Consider the following 27975-nt stretch of genomic DNA (forward strand, 5'->3'; position numbering starts at 1 on the left):
ATTGACCTGTAGGTTTGAACACATAAAATAAGGCACAGCCTTAGAACTCCATACTTAAAAGGAAGAGCTCAGGAAATTTGCAATAAGTTTGGAAAATTGCATTTTAAAAAAGTATAATTTTTGTTTACAATTGGTTCCAGGCTAAAGACTGTCATTAATTTACCTTCTACTCAAGAGATTTTTTTAAAATTCATTTAAAGAGGGGTAAGACAAATATATTTTTGATTTCAGTTGCTCTGGTTGAGAGTAACAGCAGGCCAAGTGGTCAGATGCTTGTTAACACATACATGGTCAACAGAAATGCTGACCCCATGGATCTGGTTGAGCTAGCCAAGCAAGTACAAAAGGTACATTGACTATCTAATGGTTCTTAGCAAGAAATATCATTTCTGTTTCCTTCTAAGAAATAAAAGAATGCTGTTATTTCATTAAAGGCACTGATTTTGGCTAAAAATGATCTTTCTTTCAAATTGAAGTTTAGTCATATTATGAACATAAAAATATGAGTTTTTGTTTCTAAACTATTTTAAAAATGCCAAATCAAGATAAAAAGATGACCACCTTGACAGTCGAACCCGGACCGCCACGGCAATAAAGAAGTTTTCCATTGTCGTTACCTAAACCAGCGCTTTAGAGGATGTAGTGTAAATTGCGCCTTAAATATAGATATTTATAATCAAGGCAATTTACCTCGAGTAATCGTGAAAAGAAGTAAAAACAACTGAATTCTCATGTGTTTCCGAAACATATAATCTGTCAGTAGTGTCAGTAATGAAGTTTCAAAGCATTCTTAAGAAATACTGCATTAATTTTCAGATATCAAAAAAAAAAAGATTTGTTTGTTTTCGAATGATCTGGTGGCCAATGCCTTTAAGTGTTGAAAGTGATTGAATGAAATGAAAAAATTTGGTTCAAAGCACAAAATCATTTTAGAATTATCAATATTTTATCTGTTTTTTTTTTTGTTTTTTTGTTATGTATCAAATGGTGTATTTTTTAAGACTGCAGTCTGCATCGCATAATGCTTAATTTTTGATAAGGTTTAAGAAAATATTCAAGTAATATATAAACTTTTGTGATTATATTGTAAGGACATTATCAGTAAACTTGTCACTTAACCTTTAGCCTGCTGGTGGCAAGTGATTTTGCCGTGCAGGTTGATCATGGTCTGCACTGTTTGCTATTTAAAAGTCAGTGTAGCAACCCCAGCACAATCCAATAATCAATTAACTGATAAGATTTTCTACATAAATCAGTGAATTTTCAGTGAACAGCCTTTGAATGACGAGTGGTATTGCCCAAATTGTATGATGGACCAGTCCATTTCAGAAATTTAGCAGGGTAAAGGTTAGAAGTGGTCACAGCCTGGCAGTCCCTGTAATCCCTCTAGAAGTGAAAATGCCACTGTGCCATTTTTTTTTTCATTAATGTTGGATAAAATATGATTGAAGTCATATATTCCCCTCAGCTTGAATTGTTTGATTTCAAAATTACCTGGTAAATTTTCTTTAATGAACTTGTCCATCTTTCAATCTGGACAGTGCCATTAACTGTCTAAAGGGGTGCTTACAAGAAAGATACTAACTGAATGGGGAACAATGCAGATCTTGGATCAAACTGCATGGATGTGCAGGCTGATCATGATCTACACTGGTCGCAAAGGCAGCAAAGGCAGAATCAATCATGTCCAGCATGATAACTTGATAAGGGTTTATATTTGTGCAGCTGATGGAAATTTTGATACTACTTGGATTACGTTATGATAGTGTCAGGTTGAAATAAAGGTCATTTGTTTGAATAAAAGGTCAGCTTGTTTGCAGTCAGAATGATAACATACCACTGTACAAGTACAGCGTGTCATTTTTAATTCTTATATTTGTCATGATAAAAAAAGAAAAGTTTATAAAATCCGGCATTGTTTATTTAAGGTATTAGATCACTAACAATAATGTTTTCAAAATGGCCTTTGCTTGGTATATTCTGAAAGGTAACCGTGTTTTGCACTATTTTGCAATTTTTAAACAACTTTTACCGTGCCGTTTTTTATAAATTTTGTATAACTTATGGTATCTCCTCGAGCTCAAGTAGAGACAAATTTCGAAGTGGTGGCCACTATCCAAAACGTTTGCAGAGAACTGATTTTACCATTAATTTTAATAAAAGAAACATCAAACTATTGGTAAACAATTATAAACACAAAATAAAAATGTAAATATCATTTTTTCTATGGTGCCTTAAGTAAACGGATTTAATGAGACAGAATTCATACTTCAACATTGAAAAAATAAGGTCGAATGCTGTGTTTCTGTTTTGAATTTTGCTTACTCCATTTAAAAATAACCTTAAGGCAGGCGTAAAACATACCTAAATTTCTTCCACAATATATAATCTAAGAGTGAAAGCAAAATAGAGACATTTCACCGCGTGTAACTCAATATTTTTGAAGATGTGTAACTCTACCCCTTCTGTTTAAGTAGTAAATTCACTTTTAACACCAAGAAATCGCTTATAAGATTCATTGTTTTCCATTTTTGTACAAGAAATCAATAATAAGTCTTGAAAGAAGTAAAAACTTACTAGAAAAAAAGGAAACTAAGAAAAAAAAAATTTGGTCCCAGTAGGGCTTGAACCTACGCACCCCTAAGAATTGCAGTAAAAGTAGTTTTATGGTAGGAATTGAATACTCTTCAAAAAGGAGGTTCTCTATTAGTGATCTAATACCTAATATTATTTTTAAAAAAATGCCACACCAGATTAGTGTTTTGGTAGACAGATTAGTCCTAAATACTAGGTTATATATTTACACTCCCCTATAAGTACATAAAGATATTGATATGTCCTGTCTGTCTATCTGTCTGTATGTATGTTCATCCATCTGTCAAGTTTGTCTTGACTACAGCTTTGAAACTACTGGTTGGATTTCAACGAAACGTTGTTGGAGTGTACTTTACCCTGATGTACATGTAATATGAATGACATTTACATTGATCCCCATGTTTTTGGTGGAGAAATTTCTTATGGAAAAAAATCATGTTGCATAGAGCTCAAGAACAATAAGTTCCTTGTTTCAACAGACATTATGTGTCAAGAATACATTTTAAAATTCAATGCTAAGGTTTTTTTGTTTCGTATCAAAGTTCCTTTATTTTTAAATAAAGAAGTTCTATAATTATCCTTTTTTCTGCAATAATAAACAGTAAGAAAACTGATTACACTCACATGTTTTAATTTATCATTTATAGGCAGATGAGTTTACAAAGGCAACAGCAGGTAGTAAGTTAATGGTGATAGCAGACCAGATACGATACCTGCAGGAACAGGCTAAAAAGGTATTTTTACCTGAATCAGTCTAAATTCAGCTTCCTTGGTAAAACATTAGTACTAGTAGCGGATAATTAGTTCTGGCCCAATTTCATTAAGGTTTTAAGTCAGATACTTAGTATTTTTTTTTACCTCTATCATTTTTAGCTCACCTGAGCAATGCTCAGGTGAGTTTTTCTGATCGCTCGATGTCCGTCATCTGTCGTCTGTCTGTCGTCCGTCAACATTTAGCTTGTGTATGCGATAGAGGCTGTATTTTTCAACTGATCTTCATGAAATTTTGTCAGAATGATTACCTTGATGAAATCTAGGCTGAGTTCGAAAATGGGTCACGTGGGGTCAAAAACTAGGTCACTAGATCAAATCAAGGAAAAGCCTTGTGTATGCGATAGAGGCTGTATTTTTCATTTTATCTTCATGCATTTTGGTCAGAATGATTACCTTGATAAAATCTAGGCCGAGTTGGAAAATGGGTTATCTGGGGTTAAAAAGTAGGTCACTAGATCAAATCAAAGAAAAACCTTGTGTATGCGATAGAGGCCGTATTTTTCAACTGATCTTCATGAAATTTTGTCAGAATGATAACCTTGATGAAATCTAGGCCAGTTTCGAAAATGGGTCATCTGGGTCAAGAACTAGGTCACGAGGTCAAATCAAAGAAAAACCTTGTGTATGCGATAGAGGCTGTATTTTTCAATTGGTCTTCATGAATTTTGGTCAGAATGATTGCCTTGATGAAATAAAGGTCAAGTTTGAATATGGGTCACCTGGGGTCAAAAACTAGGTCGCTAGGATATATCAAAGAAAAATGTTGTGTATGCGATAGAGGCTGTATTTTTTAATCGAGGTTGATGAAGTTTAGTCAGAATGATTGCCTTGATCAAATCTAGATCAGATTCGAATGTAGGTCATCTTAGCTCAAAAACTAGGTCACTAGGTCAAATTGAAGAAAGTGCTTGTTTACACTTAAGAGACCCCATTTTTGATCCAATCTTAATGAAAATTGGTCATAATATTTGTTTCCATGAAATCACTATGTCAAACATGTTTACACTGTTATGGTATGTTTATCAGGTGACCGACCTAGGGCCATCTTGGCCCTCTTGTTAAAATAGCATGCTGCATCTACAGACCACTCTGCAAAATTTCACTTTGCAATAAACATGACAAACAGAGTTATGCTAAATCAAACAGTTGCTGATTTAATTGATACAATGATGTTGGGCCTGTTAGAGTTTAAATTTGGTTCAAAATCATACCTGTTTTGTTTTCAGAACAGTTCTGTTGCTGACATAGGGTTTTGATATCAAAGTTATCATATGTAATTGTAAATGCAGTGTAACAATAGATCAAAAACTTTTAGTGTTTTTAGCTCACCTGTCACATAGTGACAAGGTGAGCTTTTGTGATCACCCTTCGTCTGTCGTCCGTCGTCAGTCCGTGCGTCCGTACGTCCGTGCGTGCGTCAACAATTTCGTGTCTGCACGATAGTGGTTTCATTTATGATTTTATTTTAACCAAACTTGCACACAACTTGTATCACCATAAGATCTTGGTTCCTTTTTTGAACTGGCTAGATCCCATTATGGGTTCCAGAGTTATGGCCCCTGAAAGGGCCAAAATTAGCTATTTTGACCTTGTCTGCACAATAGCAGCTTCATTTATGATTTGATTTTAACCAAACTTGCACACAACTTGTATCACCATATGATCTTTGTTCCTTTCTTGAACTGGCCAGATTCCATTAAGGGTTCCAGAGTGATGGCCCTTGAAAGGGCCAGAATTAGCTATTTTGACCTTGTCTGCACAATAGCAGCTTCATTTATGATTTGATTTTAACCAAACTTGCACAAAACTTGTATCACCACATGATCTTGGTTCCTTTTTTTGAACTGGCCAGATTCCTTCATGGGTTCCAGAGTTATGGCCCCTTAAAGGTCCAAAATTGGCTATTTTGGCTTTTGCAGCCATATAGAGACTTCATTTATGGTTTTATTAGCTCACCTGTCATGTAGTGACAGGGTGAGCTTTTGTGATCGTCCGTCCACAAGTTCTTGTCTGCACGATAGAGGTTTCATTTATGATTTTATTTTAACCAAACTTGCACACAACTTGTATCACCATAAGATCTCGGTTCCTTTCTTGAACTGGCCAGATCCCATTATGGGTTCCAGAGTTATGGCCCCTGAAAGGGCCAAAATTAGCTATTTTGACCTTGTCTGCACAATAGCAGCTTCATTTATGATTTGATTTTAACCAAACTTGCACACAACTTGTATCACCATAAGATCTCGGTTCCTTTCTTGAACTGGCCAGATTCCTTTATGGGTTCTAAAGTTATGGACCCTGAAAGGGCCAAAATTAGCTATTTTGACCTTGTCTGCACAGTAGCAGCTTTATTTATGATTTGATTTTTACCAAACTGGTACACAACTTGTATCACCATAAGATCTTGGTTCCTTTTTTGAACTGGCTAGATCCCATTATGGGTTCCAGAGTTATGGCCCCTGAAAGGGCCAAAATTAGCTATTTTGACCTTGTCTGCACAATAGCAGCTTCATTTATGATTTGATTTTAACCAAACTTGCACACAACTTGTATCACCATATGATCTTTGTTCCTTTCTTGAACTGGCCAGATTCCATTAAGGGTTCCAGAGTGATGGCCCCTGAAAGGGCCAGAATTAGCTATTTTGACCTTGTCTGCACAATAGCAGCTTCATTTATGATTTGATTTTAACCAAACTTGCACAGAACATGTATCACCACATGATCTTGGTTCCTTTTTTTGAACTGGCCAGATTCCTTCATGGGTTCCAGAGTTGTGGCCCCTTAAAGGTCCAAAATTGGCTATTTTGGCTTTTGCAGCCATATAGAGACTTCATTTATGGTTTTATTAGCTCACCTGTCACGTAGTGACAGGGTGAGCTTTTGTGATCGCCCTTCGTCCGTCGTCCGTCCACAATTTCTTGTCTGCACGATAGAGGTTTCATTTATGATTTTATTTTAACCAAACTTGCACACAACTTGTATCACCATAAGATCTCGGTTCCTTTCTTGAACTGGCCAGATCCCATTATGGGTTCCAGAGTTATGGCCCCTGAAAGGGCCAAAATTAGTTATTTTGACCTTGTCTGCACAATAGCAGCTTCATTTATGATTTGATTTTTACCAAACTTGCACACAACTTGTATCACCATAAGATCTCGGTTCCTTTCTGAACTGGCCAGATTCCTTTATGGGTTCTAAAGTTATGGACCCTGAAAGGGCCAAAATTAGCTATTTTGACCTTGTCTGCACAGTAGCAGCTTTATTTATGATTTGATTTTTACCAAACTGGTACACAACTTGTATCACCATAAGATCTTGGTTCCTTTCTTGAACTGGCCAGATTCCATTATGGGTTCCAGAGTTATGGCCCCTGAAAGGGCCAAAATTAGCTATTTTGACCTTGTCTGCACAGTAGCAGCTTTATTTATGATTTGATTTTTACCAAACTGGCACACAACTTGTATCACCATAAGATCTCAGTTCCTTTCTTGAACTGGCCAGATCCCATTATGGGTTCCAGAGTTATGGCCCCTGAAAGGGCCAAAATTAGCTATTTTGACATTGTCTGCACAATAGCAGCTTCATTTATGATTTGATTTTAACCAAACTTGCACACAACTTGTATCACCACAAGATCTTGGTTCCTTTCTTGAACTGGCCAGATTTCTTCATGGGTTCCAGAGTTATGGCCCCTTAAAAGTCCAAAATTGGCTTTTTTGGCTTTTGCAGCCATATAGAGACTTCATTTATGGTTTTATTTGATACAAACTTCCAAAATAACTTCAACAACAATAATTCTTGGATTCCATGTCAAATCAGATCCAGGTTCAGAGTTATTTTATATCTGATTACCTCCCTTGATTGTAATCAAAATGGATTTATATCAGTAAGTACTTATAGTACTTATTTGAAATTTCATTATTGTCATTAGTTGGACAGAGCCAATCAGGGTAGATAACTATGCACTGATTTTATGTCAAATTACCTCCCTTCATTTCAAATTAAAATGGGTATATCTCCGTAACTAATGAAGATACTGATCTGAAATTTCATTTATGTCAACAGATTTATTTGGCAGATCCTTCTTTTCTTCACTTACAATATTTTTTTTTTTTTTAATTACTTCCCTTTTACATTACTATAAATAGCTTATTTTTAGTAACTTTTTTATTATTGGCCGTAGGGAAAAACCGAGACCACTTTTCTGTGGTACAACATGGATGGTACCTCCAATTTGTAGGTGTATTTTGACATATCTGTACCTTGTAAGAATTTTTTTTTTCTTTTTGGTTAAATTTCTTACCTTTGTTGTTACTGTCCTTTGGACTTAGATATTTTTTCTGAGGACCTTCTTGTCCTCAAGTGCAATGATAACAGGTGAGCGATATAGGGCCATCATGGCCCTCTTGTTTAGGTATTATCTGATAAGTTTCTGTGAAATATTTTATTGATTTCTACTTTAATCAACATTTTTTTTTTATTTATTCTTTTTGGTACAAAATTGTACAGAAAAACTCAAAGTTAAAAATCGTCATATAATATTATTCTAATGTGTTAGGTTTTGGAAGAGGCAAAGAGAGATGCAATGCTACACCATGCTGCTTGTAATCTTGTCAAGAAACCAGGAAAAATCTACTACCTATATGAAAGAGAGTCTGGACAAAACTATTTCTCTATCCTCTCACCGGAGGTATGTGTGCTTCATTGGTAATATATTAAGGCCTGTATACATAAATATCAAGTCTGAATATAATTATGTCTTTTTATATTACTTAAGTTGCCAAGATTTTAACATTTATCATGCTGGACATGACCTATTTTGTTTTTGCGACCAGTGTAGATTTTGATCAGCCTGCACATCCATGCAGTCTGATCAAGATCTGCACTGTTCGCCATTCAGTCAGTATATTTTTGGTAAGCACTAAGCACCCCTTTTAACAGCCAGTGGAACTGTCCAAATTGAAAGATGGACAAGCGTGAATGAGAAGAAGAAGAAAGATGGACAAGTTCAAAATAGAAATTTAGCAGTGTAAGGGTTAAGCTTACTTGAGCATGAAGTGCTCTTAGTGAGATTATAGGATTGCTGGATGTCCATCATCCATCCATCCATGGTTAGTCTGCTTGTCCTTGATCCACAGTTACGGGTACTTGAACACTTACCCTGCTTAATTTCTAAAATAGACTGGTCCATCATTCAATTCCGGCAATACTATTCATTCGAAGGGGTGTTCACTGAAAATTTACTGACTGAATAGCGAACAGTGCAGACCATGATCTTGGTCTACACTGGTCGCAAAGACAGAATAACTTGCCGACCGGCGCCAGCAGGCTAAAGGTTAAAGAACATCTCATAAATAATTATTACCAAGCCTATTTCAACCAAACTTCATATGATGTTCCTTGGGTTGTCCCCATTTAGATTCCTTCAAATCTTTGTCATACATGCAGAATTCTGGTAACCATGGCAACCAAGAGGAAAACTTTAATCTCCACAGAGACCCTCTGAACCGATTTTGAAATTATTTGACAGAAATTTTCCTTGGGTGACTACCAAATTCTTTCAAATCTTTCTGTTATGTTATAAAACATACCATTTCCTTTAATGCAGTATGGAAAACTTTGAAAATCTTCTCGAAAGCTGCTTGGCCAGTTTCAAAATAATTCCGCAGCAATGATCTGTGAGTAATCTTCTCCCATTAATGATTCTGTGTAGTTAAAGAACATGGCCGCCAGGGATTGGGGCTAGTTTTCCCTATATGATTATATGGAAAACTTTTGAAATCTTCTCCTAGGAAAATGCTGGTACAATTTTGCCTGGTTATGTTTTATGTTAGGTCAGCTTTTCTCCTAAACTATCAAAGCTATTGCTTTAAAACTTGCAAGACTTGTTCACCATCAATAGCTGAGTCTCTTACAGCAAGAAACAAGAATTATGGCCCCTTTTGGACTTAGAAAATATCAGATTTTTTGGTTAAGTTTTATGTTTAGGTCAACTTTCTCCTAAACTGTCAAAGTGATTGCTTTGAAACTTGCAACACTTGTTCACCATCAAAAGCTGACTCTGTACAGCAAGAAACATAACTCCATTCTGCTTTTTGCAAGAATTATGGCCAGTTTTGGACTTAGAAAATCAGATTTCTTGATTAAGTTTTGTGTGTAGGTCAGCTTTTCTTCTTAACTATCAAAGCTATTGCTTTAAAACTTCCAACACTTGTTCACCATCAAAAGCTGAGTCAGTACAGCAAGAAACATAACTCCATCATGCTTTTTGCAAGAACTTCGGTCCCTTTTGAACTTAGAAAATATCAGATTTCTTGGTTAAATTTTGCATTTAGGTCAACTTTTCATCTTAACGGTCAAAGCTATTGCTTTAAAACTTGGAGCGGTTATTTGCCATTAAAAGCTGACTCTGCACAGCAAGAACCATAACTCTGCATTGTTTTTTTACAAGAATTATGGCCCCCTTTTGGACTTAGAACATCATGGGTAGGACAATATTTCTATTATTCAGAGACAAATCAGATGAGCATCTTCATCCTCAAGGCGGTGCTCTTGTTCTTCTTTTAGAGTCTTCTGTTTCTTGATATTGTCTTGCTTATTCATCCCCTACCTCCACAACCGCCACCAATCCTGAAACATAAACACATTTTACCCACCTGTATTACTTTAATGGGAAAACACTTGCTTTTTTTCAAAAATATTTCAAAGATATTTTCCTTGAGTGGCCCTCTACAAGAACTGTTCAAGCAAGCTGTGAAACTTGGATGAGTGGATCTAGAGCCATCATGTCCCTGTTTTTTGTCGAGCCCGCTTGCGGTGAGCTCGATATAATTGTCACTTTTGGCGGGTCTGTGTATGTGCGTGCGTCCATGCGTGTGTCCGTCCAATTTTGTCCGGACCATAACTTGGACATGCATGGACCATCTTGTTTATATTTGGCATGAATGTTTACCTTAATGAGAAGGCATGTCATGTGCAAACCCCATGTTCCTATCTCAAAGGTCAAGGTCACAGTTGGAGGTCAAAGGTCAAATTGAAGTTTGTCCGGACCATAACTTTGTCATGCATGGACCAAATTTGTATATATTTGGCAGGGCTCCGGAAATTTTGATAACTCTATCGGTCCGAAACGAAAATCCTGACATCGGCGCTACCCCACCCACCGCATTCCCAATATTACATATACATATTTTCATAATTTTGTAAAACGTGATAGAGTAAAGAAATAAGCATGTCATGCATTAAAACTGAGTTACTGGTCACCGCAAGTTACCATACAAGGAAGACAGTTATTCGGTGTTATGTGTGATTGTTACTTTGTTTAAATTTCGATGTTTTTCCGAGAAAATACATGCAAGGATAAAATTGCCGAGGGATTGGCACCGTGTACGTAACTAGTCTAAAAGCCAACGCACGTGACTTCGGTACCGTATACACGCCAGATACTTTGTGATGTTTCCTCATTCTTTGACGGAATTCTATAAAATACAATGCGTCAAAGTGAATTACACGACACATATTCTCTGCTAAACAGCCTCAGTATTTTAAGAATACTCTGCCGCGGACCGAATGTGTACGTTATGTGAACGCTGAGATCGAATTTCCCGCATGTATAGTACCAAAAGGTCACGCCGGTTGGCCACGGATATTTCATTTCACTTACGTTGTACTTCAATAAGCAACTACATTTTATAAAGTTATATGTTCTCTTCTGATGTAAACAAAATTTCATTTTGAAACGTTTTTTAAAAGACCGAATAGATAAACAGCACCACTCCGGTTTTCTTTATCATTCGTGTTTGCCAGTCCATTTTTTTTTCTTTTCTTTTTTGTACAGTCGGGTTGCAAAGGCGATTTTCTGCACTTGTTTCAACTGGAGCCCCAACAAATGAATCATGTAATTTTTTCAAATCAAGTAATTATAAAAAATATTTTTATCGGTTTTCCGTGTGATGTCTCATTAAATCAAAGACCTATAATGTACAAATGCAGTGACCATTTGTTTTTACCGTGATCAAACATAGCCTTTTGAAATAAACCATCCGTCGGATTCTAAATAAAAGACGTGGATCCCAGTCGAAATGATTTGGATCCAGTCAGAAACATTGGAAACCAGTGAAAAATGTTTAATACATTGCAGTCAGCTGTCTGCAAACATTAAAGGATGTGCCGCGCGAGCACTGATTGCGTCACGTGCTAATTACGGACCGATTATCAAAGTGACAGTCAGACCAGTGACACGTTTATTGATTATCTGAGGGTACGACCAACAATTTCCTACTTGGCAGGTGATCGTTTATTGAGATATCAGACCGAAATTTATATTTTTCTCCATTTTTACGGGACCGATTTTTTTCGTTTTTTCACTTCACGAATCGGTCTGAAAAGTCAAAAATTGGTCCAAAACCGACAAACCGGCAAATTTCCGAAGCCCTGATATTTGGCATAAATGACTTCAGTGAGAAAGAGTGTCGTGCGCAAATCCCATGTTCCTATCTCAAAGGTCAAGGTCACAGTTGGAGGTCAAATTAAAGCTTGTTTGGAGCATTTCTTCTTCATGCATGGTGGGATTTTGATGTAACTTGGCATGAATTTTCACCTTTATGAGATGAAGTTTCATGCCCAAGAACCATATCCCTAGGTCAAAGGTCACATTTCGAGGCCAAAGGTCAGATACAAGAATGACATTGTCTGGAGCATGTCTTCTTCATGCATAAGGGGATTTTGATGTAACTTGGCACACATGTTCAACACTATGAGGCAACCTTGTTTTTTAGAATTACTTCCCTTTGTTATTACTATAAATAGCTTATATTGTAACTTTTTTATTATTGGCCATGGGGAAAAATTAAGACTGTGGTACAGCATGCATGTTACATCCAATTTTTCGGTGTATTTTGTCCTATCTCTGCCTGGTAAGGAGTTTTGTATAGACTCATATTATATAGATTTTTTTTATAATTGGTCAAAAAAATTCCATATGCAAATACAGGTGCTAGTGTAAATCAGTTCTGAATCCGCCAAGTAGTATAATAAATGTTACTTTTTAGCTCACCTGAGCAATGCTCAGGTGAGTTTTTCTGATCGCTCAATGTCCGGCGTCCGTCGTCCGTCGTCTGTCGTCTGGCGTCTGTCGTCCGTCGTCTGTCAACATTTAGCTTGTGTATGCGATAGAGGCTGTATTTTTCAATTAATCTTCATGAATATTGGTCAGAATGATAACCTTGATGAAATCTAGGCCGAGTTCGAAAATGGGTCATCTCGGGTCAAAAACTAGGTCACTAGGTCAAATCAAAGAAAAACCTTGTGTATGCGATAGAGGCTGTATTTTTCAATTAATCTTCATGAATATTGGTCAGAATGATAACCTTGATGAAATCTAGGCCGACTTCGAAAATGGGTCATCTCGGGTCAAAAACTAGGTCACTAGGTCAAATCAAAGAAAAACCTTGTGTATGCGATAGAGGCTGTATTTTTCAATTGATCTTCATGAATATTGGTCAGAATGATTGCCTTGATGAAATCTAGGCCGAGTTCGAAAATGGGTCATCTCAAGTCAAAAACTAGGTCACTAGGTCAAATCAAAGAAAAACCTTGTGTATGCGATAGAGGCTGTATTTTTCAATTATTCTTCATGAATATTGGTCAGAATGATTACCTTGATGAAATCTAGGCCGAGTTCGAAAATGGGACATCTGGGGTCAAAAACTAGGACACTAGGTCAAATCAAAGAAAAACCTTGTGTATGCGATAGAGGCGGTATTTTTCAATTGATCTTCATGAATATTGGTCAGAATGATTACCTTGATGAAATCTAGGCCGAGTTCGAAAATGGGTCATCTGGGGTCAAAAACTAGGTCACTAGGTCAAATCAAGGAAAAACCTTGTGTATGCGATAGAGGCTGTATTTTTCAATTGATCTTCATGAATTTTGGTCAGAATGATTACCTTGATGAAATTTAGACCAAGTTCGAAAATGGGTCATCTGGGATCAAAAACTAGGTCACTAGGTCAAATCAAAGAAAAACCTTGTGTATGCAATAGAGGCTGTATTTTTCAACTGATCTTCATGAAATTTAGCCAGAATGATCACCTTGATAAAATCTAGGCCGAGTTCGAAAATGGGTCATCTGGGGTCAAAAACTAGGTCACTAGGTCAAATCGAAGAGAAACATTGTGTATGCAATAGAGGATGTATTTTTCAATTGATCTTCATGAAATTTGGTCAGAGTGATTGCCTTGATGAAATCTAGGTCGAGTTTAAATATGGGTTATCTGAGGTCAAAAACTAGGTCACTAGGTCAAATTAAAGAAAAATCTTGTGTATGCGATAGAGACTGTTTTTTTCAATTGATTTTTATGAAATTTGGTCAGGATGATGGCCTTAATGAAATCTAGGTCGAATTTGAATATGGGTCATCTGAGGTCAAAAACTAGGTCACTTGGTCAAATCAAAGAAAAAACTTGTGTATGTGATAGAGGCTGTATTTTTCAATTGATCAGCATGAATTTTGGTCTGAATGATTGCCTTGATAAAATCTAGGTCGAATTGGAACATGGGTCATCTAGGGTCAAAAACTAGGTCATATCTAAGAGTAAGAAAATGCTTGTTTTATCGCAAGAGACCAATTTTTTGGTCCAGTCTTAATGAAAATTGGTCAGAATATTTGTTTCCATGAAATCACTAGGTCAAACATGTTTTACACTGTTATGGTGTGTTTCTTAGGTGAGCGACCTAGGGCCATCTTGGCCCTCTTGTTTAGACAGCTGGCGGGCTTGACATTTTGCCCATGGGCATGCAGAATGTATTTCTAGTTTATAGAAATACACTTTTATACTGTGTTTAGCTATTCATGTATTAAGCGTGTACTATAAACTTGATACATAGCACTGTTAATTTCATGTGTACATAAACTGTACTTCGTTTATATTTTCAAATATGAAAATTGGATCTCTAGTATTATAACCTCCAGTACTGAATTTGCTAAGCTATAAGTACAGTTTATGTAAAGTTATTGTTAATGATAATATACTATTCTTATTCTTATTTTCAACACTTCATAATATTTCTGTTATGTCTTATAGGAATGGGGAGCCAGCTGCCCACATGAGTTTGTTGGGGCATTCAAACTGGAGTATGACATGAGCTGGACACCAGCGGAGTATATTGAGCAGCGTTCACAAGACTTTGCATTGATTGATAAAGTTATGAATGCGCAGAAAGCAATTGTTGATGCAGAAAGTCCAAATTTTAAAGGACTTACACCCGAATCACGAAATAACTCTTCCGCAAAATTGACTGATATTAGTCACATAACAGGTTATGATACCCCAAAAGACACTTAGAATGTAATAATTTCTTTTAGGTTGTTTTAATTATTTTATAGTTTTTATTCATTGACAAGCATAACTCAGTATTTATAAATGGTTCAGACATAACCAAATTTATAATTTGGTTTGCAGATTTGCTGCAATTCCTTATTAGAAGTACACAAAAAATATTGGCTTTTGCTCGCTCCATCAATTTGAGTTGAAATTTGATCTTACACAATCATTGACAGATGCACAGGTGTATAGATATTAAGATTTTATTACCTAAACTGTCTTGACTCTGTCTGAAATCATTTCTGTTTGCCCTTGTAAAATTTCAACAACTTATCAGGCACTCTTTTAATTTCTTTGCATTTTCTTTACTTGTTAAAGTTATTTTATATTTTGGATTGTCAAGCAGAGAACAAAACGAAGCAAATTTTGTGATTTTTGACATGTTCTGTTAGTTTGTTTTTTTGTTCTTGTTTTTTTTATAAGTTATATAGGAATTTGTCAGTAATTAAAATTTTATTATTAAGCAGTTGAAGCCCAGTAGCTGTGTCAAATTTTGCCAATCTATACATGTAAAACCTGTTAACCTGTGAGCAGGGTCACTCAAAATGAATTCATTTTTGAAAGACCCTGCTGTGAGTAAGCATTTATTAAATGATATTATTTTCAAGGCACTATAGTTTTAATGGATAAATGACTTTACCTTTTGAGCTATGTTATACATTTTGTATATATAACCAAGACTTATACCTACATTATCCTTCAGTTTCTATGAAATTTGAAGGAATTTACAATGATTTTTAAACTTGATTCTTAGTCTTATTCATAATGAATTTGTTCTTATTTACTTACATATCTTATGCATTTATGTCTTAAAGTGTAAACAGTGTAAACCATAAAAGTTTTAATGTTTTCATTGAAGCAGAGGCATGTTTTACTTATGCTTTAATTAATTTCAGTTTAAAAACTGTATTTGGTGACCAGTCTGTGAATATACTCATGCCATTGGTCAGTATCAAGCAGGTGCTCTGAAACAGCCAATCGGATGCTTGTGTTCTTAGACTGGTCTTTAGAGGTCATACATCCTGGTGCCCTCATAAACTAGAAAGCAGTCCCTCAGCATTATCAACATCATCTTATTATAATGATATTTAAGACATTTGCAAAAACCACTCGAGAAATTTTGTTAATACTTAAGCTCGAATGCATATATTTTAGCACAGTATATGATCTTTGTAGGGTAGAAGGTACATTCATTATGCTCATTCAGATGGTTTTTATTATGGGTTTTAATCATGTAATTGAAATTGTCATCATTAAATCATGGTAAATAGAATCACTTTGTTGATAACATTACAGTTGTGTAATTTCATGTAAATTTCATTCTTTACACACTTTGTGGCATAAGTGTAACATGTAACTGATTGAATTAAGTATGATTCCATAATGATATGAAATCCTAGTGATTGATTTGTTATTACATTGTTGCCTTTATTATCATTACAAAAATAAAACCATTTGAAGATTGCTTTTCATTGTTAGGTTCTTTTCACTGATGATAGGGTGAAATGTCAGGGTTGTTTTTTTCAGCTGTTTTTATAGCCGTTATTGGGCTATATTCCCAATGCCAAAAAGTATGTATTTTTCCCAAAATGAGTAAAAAAAATCCCAATCTACATTCTGAAAAAGATTTCATCAAAATTGCACAAACATTGACCAAATTATGGACAATTTTCTGATGGCAGTATGTTAAAGAGGTTGTACAATGTGAAACAAGTGTATGAGATAGTGCTTTAACACATCCTTACTATATCATATGGGACTAAATATTTCCCAATTCAGAACATTTACGCGTCAAAATTCCCAATTTTGAAGGTATAGGCTATGTTCCCAAAACAGCAAGAAAAAACCCTGAATATAAGTGAATTGTCCCCCGTTGCTGACAATTTGAAAGGTTATAAGAAAAATGATGTTATATTGTCTTGTATGTTCTTAAATGAATTAGGGTGGCTGTTTACAAGTTACTTAGACTTTGAAATGCTAAACTTACATTTTGTCCTACATGTTTGTTTGTAAATTGTGTACAGATTTAATGAAACTTGGCATGAATATGGCATATACGGAATCAAAAGGCTGTGTACAGTTACTTTGAAATGTTAAAGTTACATTTTTGCCCTAGATGTTTGTAAACTATGTACAGATTTAATCAAACTTGGCATGACTATGGCATATACAGAATCAAAAAGCTGTGTAAAGTTACTTTAATATTGAGATAATTATTTCAAAGAGAGTTATGTCATTTTGAATTTTTAGAGGTTTTCTGTCGGACCTAAATTGTTGATGAATATGGGCACAGGTCTCGTGGTATTTGATTTTTGCGAAAACAACAATGTGCAGCGCTACCTACAGAAAACAGATTTGACCTTTGAAAGCCAATTAAGTTCACACCTTATTGAGAATAAAATAGGCTTATTATTCTTTTAATGCCCACATTGACCATTTGACAAAGTAAAATCAGAAAAAAATTGAATGTTGCCCAAATATTTAGCAAAATTACCCTGCCACAATATTAAATTGACGGTGCAATAATTGTTAATGACCATGGTATATTTCTTTGTATGGTTAAGGTGGTATATGCCTTTGTAATGTTAAGGTGAAATTTGCCTTTGTATGGTTATGGTGGTGTATGCCTTTGTAATGTTAAGGTGAAATTTGCCTTTGTATGGTTATGGTGGTGTATGCCTTTGTAATGTTAAGGTGAAATTTGCCTTTGTATGGTTATGGTGGTGTATGCCTTTGTAATGTTAAGGTGAAATTTGCCTTTGTATGGTTAAGGTGGTGTATGCCTTTGTAAGGTTAAGGTGAAATTTGCCTTTGTATGGTTATGGTGGTGTATGCCTTTGTAAGGTTAAGGTGAAATTTGCCTTTGTATGGTTAAGACCCATGTGGTTCTGGGACGATCTATGTATGAAAAGAATTGGAACCACTGCCTTACCCTTGCATGATCGTAAGAGGCAACTAATAGGGTCTTAACACTTGGTTTTGGTGTAACTCTGTGATTCCAGAAGGTATGCAAATTTTGATTCCATATCTCATGTTTTTATTTCGATGTAAATGAGATGTGAAACCAAAATTTACAGTCCTATTTGGCGCCATATAACCTATACTGTGTTGGTGCACCGTAAAACACAAATAAATGTAGATAAATAAATTGTATGGTTAAGGTGGTGTATGTCTTTGTAAGGCTAAGGTGAAATTTGCCTTGTATGGTTAAGGTGGTGTATGCCTTTGTAAGGTTAAGGTGAAATTTGCATTTGTATTGTTAAGATGGTGTATGTCTTCGTAAGGCTAAGGTGAAATTTGCCTTTGTATGGTTAAGGTGTGTATGCTTTTGTAAGGTAAAGGTGAATATTGCTTTTATATGATAAAGGTAGTACATGCCTTTGTAAGGTAAAGGTGAAATTTGCCTTTTGTATGGTTAAGGTAGTCTGTTCTGTTGTATGATTAAGGTAGAATTTCCCTTTGTAAGGTTAAGGTGGTGTATGCTTTTGTAAGGTAAAGGTGAATATTGCTTTTATATGATAAAGGTAGTACATGCCTTTGTAAGGTAAAGGTGAAATTTGCCTTTGTATGGTTAAGTTGGTGTATGCCTTTGTATGGTTATGGTGGTACATGCCTTTGTATGGTTAAAATTGTATATGCCTTTGTATGGTTAAAATTGTATATGCCTTTGTATGGTTAAAATTGTTTATGCCTTTGTATGGTTAAGGTTGTACATGCCTTTGTATGATTTAATTCATACATGCCTTTGTATGGTTAAGGTGATACAGACCTTTCTATGATAGTTTGGTATATGCCTAAGGTCGTGTATGGTTAGGATGGCATAAACCTTTGTATGATTAAGTTTGTACAGTCATGGTCATATATGCCTTTGTATGGTTAAGGTGATGTATATTTTTGTATGGTTGAGGTGGTGTAAGCCTTTGTATGGTTAAGGTGGTACATGTTTATGCTCTTGCATGGTTAAGGTGGTTAAGGTGGTACATGTTTATGCTCTTGCATGGTTAAGGTGGTTAAGGTGGTACATGTTTATGCTCTTGCATGGTTAAGGTGGTTAAGGTGGTACATGTTTATGCTCTTGCATGGTTAAGGTGGTATATGTATATGCTCTTGCATGGTTAAGGTGGTACATGTTTATGCTCTTGCATGGTTAAGGTGGTACATGTTTATGCTCTTGCATGGTTAAGGTGGTACATGTTTATGCTCGTGCATGGTTAAGGTGGTACATGTTTATGCTCGTGCATGGTTAAGGTGGTACATGTTTATGCTCTTGCATGGTTAAGGTGGTATATGTTTATGCTCTTGCATGGTTAAGGTGGTACATGTTTATGCTCTTGCATGGTTAAGGTGGTACATGTTTATGCTCTTGCATGGTTAAGGTGGTATATGTTTATGCTCTTGCATGGTTAAGGTGGTACATGTTTATGCTCGTGCATGGTTAAGGTGGTACATGTTTATGCTCGTGCATGGTTAAGGTGGTATATGTTTATGCTCTTGCATGGTTAAGTTGGTATATGTTTTTGTATGTATCTGGTGATATATGTCTTTGTATTGTAAAGTTGGTATATGCCTTTGTATGGTTAAGATTGTATATGCTTTTGTCTGCCACTGCAAATCATGGCACTGTAAAATCATTTTAAAAACAGATGACAGAAGTCTGTGACATTGTACAAAATGCTGTAAAACTTCTGCATGTAGGAGTCAGTGGTCACCTTAGAAGTAAGCCCTGGTCAAAAACTGTGAATTCATAACGTATTTCATGTCCCTAAGTGACCTATGTCATTGCGTAGTCATAAGGAATACAGTTGGTTATGTTTTACCTGTTTAGAGATTCTAAAGACCTTTCAAATATTTATAGGTTTGTAAATAGTTTCTAAATATAGTAGAGAAAGTGGCAATGTATGCTACCTTAAGAGTATCTTTATGAAACATTTCAAAAGGTATAAATATACTCTTTCAAAATATTTCATGTGTGGTAAAATTTACGCCACATTTCTAATAGCAAAAAAAATTGGAAATATTTTAAAGAAATCTTATTGCAACAGATAGAGTATGCATAGAAAGATATACAACTGACGAATGAAGTAGAAACGAAATCCCAGTTACAAAATCAAATAAGTGTGATGCACAGTCGTAGTCTGTTGGTATGAAAATTAGTTCTTAAGAATGATTTGGCACACCAGTGGAAAAATGTCTCTTCTCACATTTTACTCAGATCTACATTTCAATTAATTATAGTGAAAATAATTTTCTTGTGAAGTGCATTGGAAAATTGACAAAGATCTGTCGCCCAGTAATTTGTGAAAGTGATCGATATTTCAGTGCAGTCTTGCCATGATCCTGTGTGCATTTAATTGGCAAAATTAACTTTTTCTTTTGTACTAATATTTGGCTCGCCCATGTCTTACAGTATTATATGTATAGCAGCACGCTTTGAGGAGTTTTTTTGTGCTTTCAATGCAAGTTGTCGTACAGTCATTATATTTAGTGTAAAATACTTTTATTTTTCCTGTCACATTAAATAAATAGGCCTAACAAAATGATCAAATAAAAGTAAGTTGGCATATATGAAAACACTGGTAAGTATGGCACACAAAAAAATAACATTTAACAATATTTCCCCTGTGTAACTACGTACAAAATACTACATGTATTGAACATATGAAATACAAGGTTGAAACGCGAATAAATATTTTCCGTAAAAATGGAATTTTATGAAGTAGACGTCTCTATGTTATACAATAAAAGTACATTTGTAGAGAAGAAAATGTTGACTTAAACGTTCAAGTAACAGTCTGCAGGGAGAGTGCAGTTCTACGAAACACGCCGTTGTGATTCGATCCTCTGACGAGGCGCACGTTCTCTGTAAAACCATTGTGTCTGATGATCATTTCGTCCTCCACCGGATTCATGTAGAGAAGTTGACAGTTACTTTCGGAAAACGGGTTACTACTGGTACAGGATCCAGGAAAACTGGATGTATTAGATGCAAGCGTGTGCATGACTGAAATACTGAAAATGGTGTTACACCTTAAACAAATAGAACAGACAAAGTCGTAAAGGACATAATCAAAATATAGCTGACTTAACTAAGTTTTGTATTTACGACAAAAAAGAGATTTTTTCCTTTTTTTTAACGATTGGACCATTCGTTATTGTTGGCAGGAATACAATATACACGTGTACGTCTTTCGCAGATTTTCAGTTACAGCTTCATGCTGCTTTCTTGGCTTGGACTCGAACGAATCTTAGTCTTTCTAAAACACTAAAAGCAGAACAGTATTTCCCTCGAGGCTCCACTCGCGTCTTAAAATCCCCTTCTAACTCTATTACTTTTGATACCAAAATATTTCCCATAGCAACAGAAAAACAGTGTTCCTATGATGCACCATATGGTTGTTAGAATACACAGCCCTCCGTCAATAAAAGCTAGCACCGCATTTGCTGTGTCGTTTGGCGAGCAGAATTGTTTGACATCGATTTTGGTGCGGATGTTATTGTTTCTGTTGTAAAACGTAATGTCTGCACCAGCACACACAGCCCCAGAGAGAAATGCAAACACCGCCGACAAAATAGAAATGCTTATTGTGGCAACACTGATGGCAAACACCGCAATTATCTGAAATATACATGGCAATGCAACACACCCTATAACGTGATAGCGCGACACCACCAGATAACATGACACCAGATCGGATAACGCGACACTCTGCGGAGTTTGTTGTCGATTAGAAGTAAGTATTTTCAATTTTTTCTTTACACAATGTGAATCAATGAAAAGCAGACTCTTACCAGATTTCGAGGATAGAAAGAGGCATCTAAAGGAATGTTTTCTGAATTGAAAAGACCACCAAATAATCATACAGATGGCTAATCCACGGCCAGATTTTCATTGTTTTGGATATTGAACCGAGGATTTTTTCTCATTTCTGAAGCAACAAGCTTGGCATTACCCTCAATAGAAAGCCAAACATTCTCTCTCTTTGTCTGCCAAATATCCCGGCGAAATCTCCATTACTTTCGAAAATACGAGGTGTTAAAGTCGGATGGGTAGACCAAAAATGTTCTGTCTGACACCACATAATTCCCAGGGAAGGTTCTTACTGACACCAACTTTTGAAGATTAGATGTTCTGTCTGACACCAGCATTTGATCATACTTTTTTCTGCCTTTATTTCGCTCGGTTTGCAGTATTTTATCGAATTTACGCATGTTTTCGGGTATAACGGGTCGTTAAATTCATTTTTCTAATAAGGGTTTAGGTTATAGTGTAGAAATTCACCGTAATTCGGTCGAAAATGTGCCTTCGTGGTGTTGTTGAAAGTAGTATACATAAAAAAATACTTACTTTTTTATTTTTGGCACTTTTGCGTGTAAAATGGGGGCTTATTTCATTCGCAGAATGTATTTTCAGTGAAATAAGACGCGTTTCAGGTTAAATATCGCGTGTATATGGCAAATGATGAGAGAAAACGAAAGATGGGTCGTTTACTGCGCGACGCCGTCAACAACGCGATTCGAGAAAGGGTCAGTGGCTTCAATCTGGCGGCGTTCCACCACAAATCTGTCTTCACCACCTTTTCTTTTCATAGTTTGACGGCTGATTATTTGTAGTTTACTATATATATATGGGTTTCTATGGGTTGAAGTTCTAGAAAGTATAGTACATGGATCTAAACTATGGCGAATTTATACTAGAACCCTAGTATAAAACCTTTACAGTTCAAGACGACATTCAGCACGATTTTAGGTGTCATGACAATAAACGTGTAGAGACAGTAAAATCCCGAATGATTTAACGGTTGTGCACCTCGGAGTGGGGTAGGAGGAGTCATATTTTGATAGGATTGTCAGAGTCAATATTCAACAAGCTCTGAAAGACCTATTCATATATTGTTGACCTATTCATATTCTGTCAATGTTTTAGTATCTAGATATATATGATATATGAGCACTATGAGAAAACCAACATAGTGGCTTTGCGACCAGCATGGATCCAGACCAGCCTGCGCATCCGCGCAGTCTTGTCAGGATCCATGCTGTTCGCTAACAGTTTCTCTAATTGCAATAGGCTTTGAAAGCGAACAACATGGACCCTGACAAGACTGCGCGGATGCGCATGCTGGTCTGGATCCATGCTGGTCGCAACGCCACTTATATTGTTTGTTTTGTCATGGCGCGGCTCATATAGAAGTAGAACATATATTTTGAGGGGGTCTCAGGCGTCATTTTGATTCATTGTGCTGTAGGTGGAATCCAGACATTTGAATTGAAAAGACGGCTGGCAGATAGTTTGCTATTTACAGTAAAGGAGACCCATCATTAAAAAAATCTTATAGTCCAAAGGTCGTGTACAGAAAATTTAAAGACATTCTGTCCTCCAGAACTTACTCTTTGGTACGCTTTCAAAAAATCGAAAATGAATGTACTATCGTATTGCATACATGCCCTTGATACATTAAAACAACTTATTGAATTGAAGCTGGCAATATTCATATAGACACCTTAGTTAAAATGTTAAGTTATTGCCAATTTTCAATATTACAAATCATCTGCATGCCTGTCGGAAGTATTGTAAAGTTGCGGGTGCTAATTATATAGCGGTAGATAGTTATAGCGGCTAATTCAACCGTTTTCGTATAATTTCTGTATATATCTATATATTCCACACATTAATAGCAATTAATATTTCAGGTTAATGGAAGAATAATGGACAACAGACGGAAGTACCTGTAGGTGTTATTACTGTGATGAAAGCTTTGATGTATTCAAACTTAAAATAGATCATTTAGTGCAAAATCACCCTTCATACTGTATCTGATATCAAGAAATTGAACTGAATCCTGAAAATGGTTGAAATTAAAAGGTTTTATACCAGTATAAATTGAAACCACTGACAATTTCTCGAATCGCGTTGTTGACGGTGTCGCGCAGTAAACGACCCATCTTTCGTTTTCTCTCATTAATTGCCATATACACGCGATATTTAACCTGAAACGCGTCTTATTTTACTGAAAATACATTCTGCGAATGAAATAAGCCCCATTTTACACGTAAAAGTGCCAAAAATAAAAAAAAAGTAAGTATTTTTTATGTATACTACTTTCAACAACACCACGAAGGCACATTTTCGACCGAATTACGGTGAATTTCTACACTATAACCTAAACCCTTATTAGAAAAATGAATTTAACGACCCGTTATACCCGAAAACATGCGTAAATTCGATAAAATACTGCAAACCGAGCGAAATAAAGGCAAAAAATAGTATGATCAAATGCTGGTGTCAGACAGAACATCTAATCTTCAAAAGTTGGTGTCAGTAAGAACCTTCCCTGGGAATTATGTGGTGTCAGACAGAACATTTTTGGTCTACCCAACCGACTTTAACACCTCGTATTTTCGAAAGTAATGGAGATTTCGCCGGGATATTTGGCAGACAAAGAGAGAGAATGTTTGGCTTTCTATTGAGGGTAATGCCAAGCTTGTTGCTTCAGAAATGAGAAAAAATCCTCGGTTCAATATCCAAAACAATGAAAATCTGGCCGTGGATTAGCCATCTGTATGATTATTTGGTGGTCTTTTCAATTCAGAAAACATTCCTTTAGATGCCTCTTTCTATCCTCGAAATCTGGTAAGAGTCTGCTTTTCATTGATTCACATTGTGTAAAGAAAAAATTGAAAATATTTACTTCTAATCGACAACAAACTCCGCAGAGTGTCGCGTTATCCGATCTGGTGTCATGTTATCTGGTGGTGTCGCGCTATCACGTTATAGGGTGTGTGCAAACAAACTACAAACGAAGATAATTTTATGTAGATTTCTAACAAATGACTATCAAATGGTATTCATTTTAACTTTCTTGTTACCTTTGAATATCATTAATAAAAGATAATTATAGTGTGGTCATCGTGATCTGGGAAACGTAGGCGAAATGTTCCGTATTATTTTTACGATGTAATTTTAATTTTGTTCTTTCAATGTAGTTTAAGCATGATTATATATCTATACAGTTACATATTTTTAACGGAGCTTTCTCCCAGTTTTTATGGTAACAAATAAATTTAACTAACTGAAATCATTTCGGCGAAACACGTTTGGGTCGTTTGACATTATATTAGAAGCAAAGGCCGTAGATATTTTGTTTAAAAACTTGAACCACAGGTGTTTGAAGCTTAATCAATAGAATATATATTCAGGTTAGATTTCTTGAAGTATAGTATATAATATATAGTGGGTGGGACACGATAATGCATATATATTCATTGATAGAGCTTCAAGCGCCTGTGATTGAGCTGTTATTATCAACTTCATCACAGAAAACTCGGACGTTACCATCATCTTTCATTTCAGCAATATAGCAAAGAATGATTATATTTTTTAAGATAACTTGATATACTTACACCGCATCTGGCATAAGACAAACTCTTAAACGCTGTATCTGTACTCAGTGCCTTTTTGGTTGCATTAAATCCGACAGAGCCACAAATGAAAAACTGAAAAGGAAAACATACATCACAAAAATCACTAATATCAATGCGACTTTGATGGTAAACAGTATCAGTAGTATCGTTAACTTAAAGCTAGTCTGAAACACATTACCGACTCCACCACTAGAAGGTTCGGCGAACGAGGGAGCAAGCGTATATCTCTGGTTCGCACGAACAATCATAAATCTAAATTAAGTTGCGATAATAAATGAAGGTTTAAAATATGTTAGTTTTTATCACAACTTCTTATAACAGTGGTATATGATTTGTCTGGAAATTGACTTACAAGAATTCCAACAAGAAGAGGTCCAAAATTAAACACTGGGAATCCTATATTTTTGCTAGCTACTCCAAGAGTTGTGGCTCCCGACACAATAGTCAAAAACGCCAATATCATCGCAATTACCGAGTAAGATTTCAGTTTTTCTATTGCTGTCCTCACAACAGTTCCATCTGAAATGATAATTTATAGAGTAATGGAGGGAAAACATAAAGGTTAAGTTCTCTCATCAAATGAAGACGTCATTTTAGCAATATACAGTGATACTTTTTATCAGGCTACAATTGTATTGGAAAATGCATATTATTGAAGGAAATCAAGTCGTTATAATGGAGGTTGTATGACCTTTAGTCTTTTAACCCTTACCCTGCTAAATTTCTAAAATGGACTGGTCCATCATTCAGTTTTGGCAGCATCACTTATTATTTAAAGGGGTGTTCACTGAAAATTTACTGACCGAAAAGCGAACAGTGCAGACCATGATCAGACTGCACGAATGTGCAGGCTGATCTTGGTCTGCACTGGTCGCAAAGGCAGAATCACTTGCCGCTAGCAGGCTAAAGGTTAAATACCATGTACTTCCTTATAAGATGTATGCAAGTTATATTCCTTGTAAGTTTTTATTACATCAACTATTTTGTTTGAAATACGACTGCATATAAGTAGTTGCTGTATCGGAAATGTTGCACGTTTGACTCAAAATTGACTTGCCAACAAATGTATATTCACGTTATAATTAAGTTCACATTCTGCAGTTTCGTAAGATTTAACTCCTGGGACATATATGATCTTTAACCGATATTTTAACTTATCTTAAATTCCCGTTTATACCATGCACTATACGGAAAAGACAGTTTTAAAACATTCCACTTTGGCCCATCTGCATTTCATCCTCATTTTCATTGGTCAATACAATGTGTCGTATTCCCTTTCGCCAACTGCTTAAAATAGTTTTACACATATCGACATTTCGTGATAGATAATTTAAGTGACATGATCATGAAATATGTCAGAAAAGCTCAGGTAGTGTTCCTAACTATCACGTGTGACGCCACGACAGACCAAGGCAGTGGGTTCCAAACCAGGCGTGATTCACGGTCACTGATTTAGAAATTCAGTAGCAGTCTTCGCGAGCTTTAATTTTATATCTGCTTCTTAATTTTCAGTGATAGTACATGTACCATTATTTAGTATTATGTTTTAAAAAAGTATCCTACCATCCTAAACGTGATCCTGTCAAGTCACAGAAAACCATCTAAAACATACTTTTTTGTTTGTACACTGATAGATGTAAGAAACAATTGCAACTCCTAATGAGTGCATCCTAAAGCCAAAGTGGCAATTTTTAAATGTTATCAGTCCTTTATTTGCAAGTTCTACGTACAAAAGCATAGAACAATACGAATATCTTATCCTAAGATGCTTACCGTAAGAGCTTTAGTTTTTACTAAATGCATGTTTGATAAACTTCATTACTACATACTCATGTTGTTTTAATCTAAAAAGGCATTTCATATTCTATCTTTTACAAATTTGGAAATGTATTACGTAAAGTACTGCTCTATAAGTATAGGACCTGTAATAGGTTCTATGTTGATATACAATAGTTTTAAGATAATATAACTGTTGCATACAACTTATAAACGTCTTACAGTTCGTCATTAAATTTAAGACAACTGTATGTGAAATAGAGAGGCCAGAGTTGAACGAAAAGGAACAATTCCTTTTGCAGAACAACTTTGGCGAATTGTAGACTGAGGAATACTACTATATTATAATAATATATTATCATTATTACTTCCCTTTCAATATGACCACAGGAGTCTGAAATTCTATCAATAAGACCATAGAAGTCTATCTATACAAAAAATACCCCTCCCTTATATATATAAAATTTATTTTATATATAGGGGGTATTTTTGTACAGATAGACTTCTATGGTCTTATTGATAGAATTTCAGACTCCTGTGATATGGCGTACTTGTTATGGTATTATACTATACCATGATACACTGATATTTGGCAAGACATTGACAGATATTTATTATACATGTTAACTAAACAGTATTTAAAACAAACTACAAATACCTGCACTTGGTGACATCTGCTGCACATCTCTCTGTGTATACTCTCCCGTAGACGGGTAGTCCAAACTGAACTTTTCCGCCGTCATAATGTGTCGAATCGTAGTAATTAGACATGATTTAAGGTATATTCCTTTCAAAATTCATCTGGGGTTTTGATTATAAATCCTTTACCTTTATGTTTATATCTTGCGAAATGTTGACGATTAAATAGGTCATAAATTGGTAAACATACCTTTTACAGTATAGTACGGATCAATAGCTACGGTACACCAGGATCTATAAATAACACAGCTTTACCCTCAAAGGTACGGAAGCATGGTAGGGACATCGAATTTTTTAATTTTAATCTATCTCGTGGCCACGA

General features: G+C 35.6%; 2 protein-coding genes across 3 annotated transcripts in view; one reads left to right on the forward strand and one right to left on the reverse strand.

Moving 5' to 3' along the window:
- The window catches only part of LOC123535479 (uncharacterized protein C1orf50 homolog), a 19197-nt gene extending 2976 nt beyond the window's left edge, over positions 1-16221 (forward strand). For both annotated transcript variants that reach the window (XM_045318180.2, XM_045318181.2), the window contains 4 exons: positions 232-347; positions 3243-3329; positions 7930-8061; positions 14457-16221. In XM_045318180.2, the coding sequence (XP_045174115.2) occupies positions 232-347; positions 3243-3329; positions 7930-8061; positions 14457-14717 (596 nt within the window). In that variant the 3' untranslated portion in view covers positions 14718-16221. The remainder of the gene's footprint in view (positions 1-231; positions 348-3242; positions 3330-7929; positions 8062-14456) is intronic.
- A 3543-nt stretch (positions 16222-19764) lies between these two features.
- LOC123535478 (uncharacterized) lies at positions 19765-27962 on the reverse strand. Its single transcript, XM_045318179.2, has 4 exons — positions 27613-27962; positions 25531-25697; positions 25158-25250; positions 19765-21372 (listed from the first exon to the last, which is right to left on the reverse strand). The coding sequence occupies exons 1-4, from the start codon at positions 27695-27697 to the stop codon at positions 21061-21063; spliced, it is 657 nt and encodes a 218-aa protein (XP_045174114.2). The 5' UTR covers positions 27698-27962; the 3' UTR covers positions 19765-21060.
- Positions 27963-27975: the final 13 nt, after the last annotated feature.

Source organism: Mercenaria mercenaria, chromosome 12 (assembly GCF_021730395.1).
Source record: "Mercenaria mercenaria strain notata chromosome 12, MADL_Memer_1, whole genome shotgun sequence".
Classification (NCBI taxonomy): Eukaryota; Metazoa; Mollusca; class Bivalvia; order Venerida; family Veneridae; genus Mercenaria; species Mercenaria mercenaria.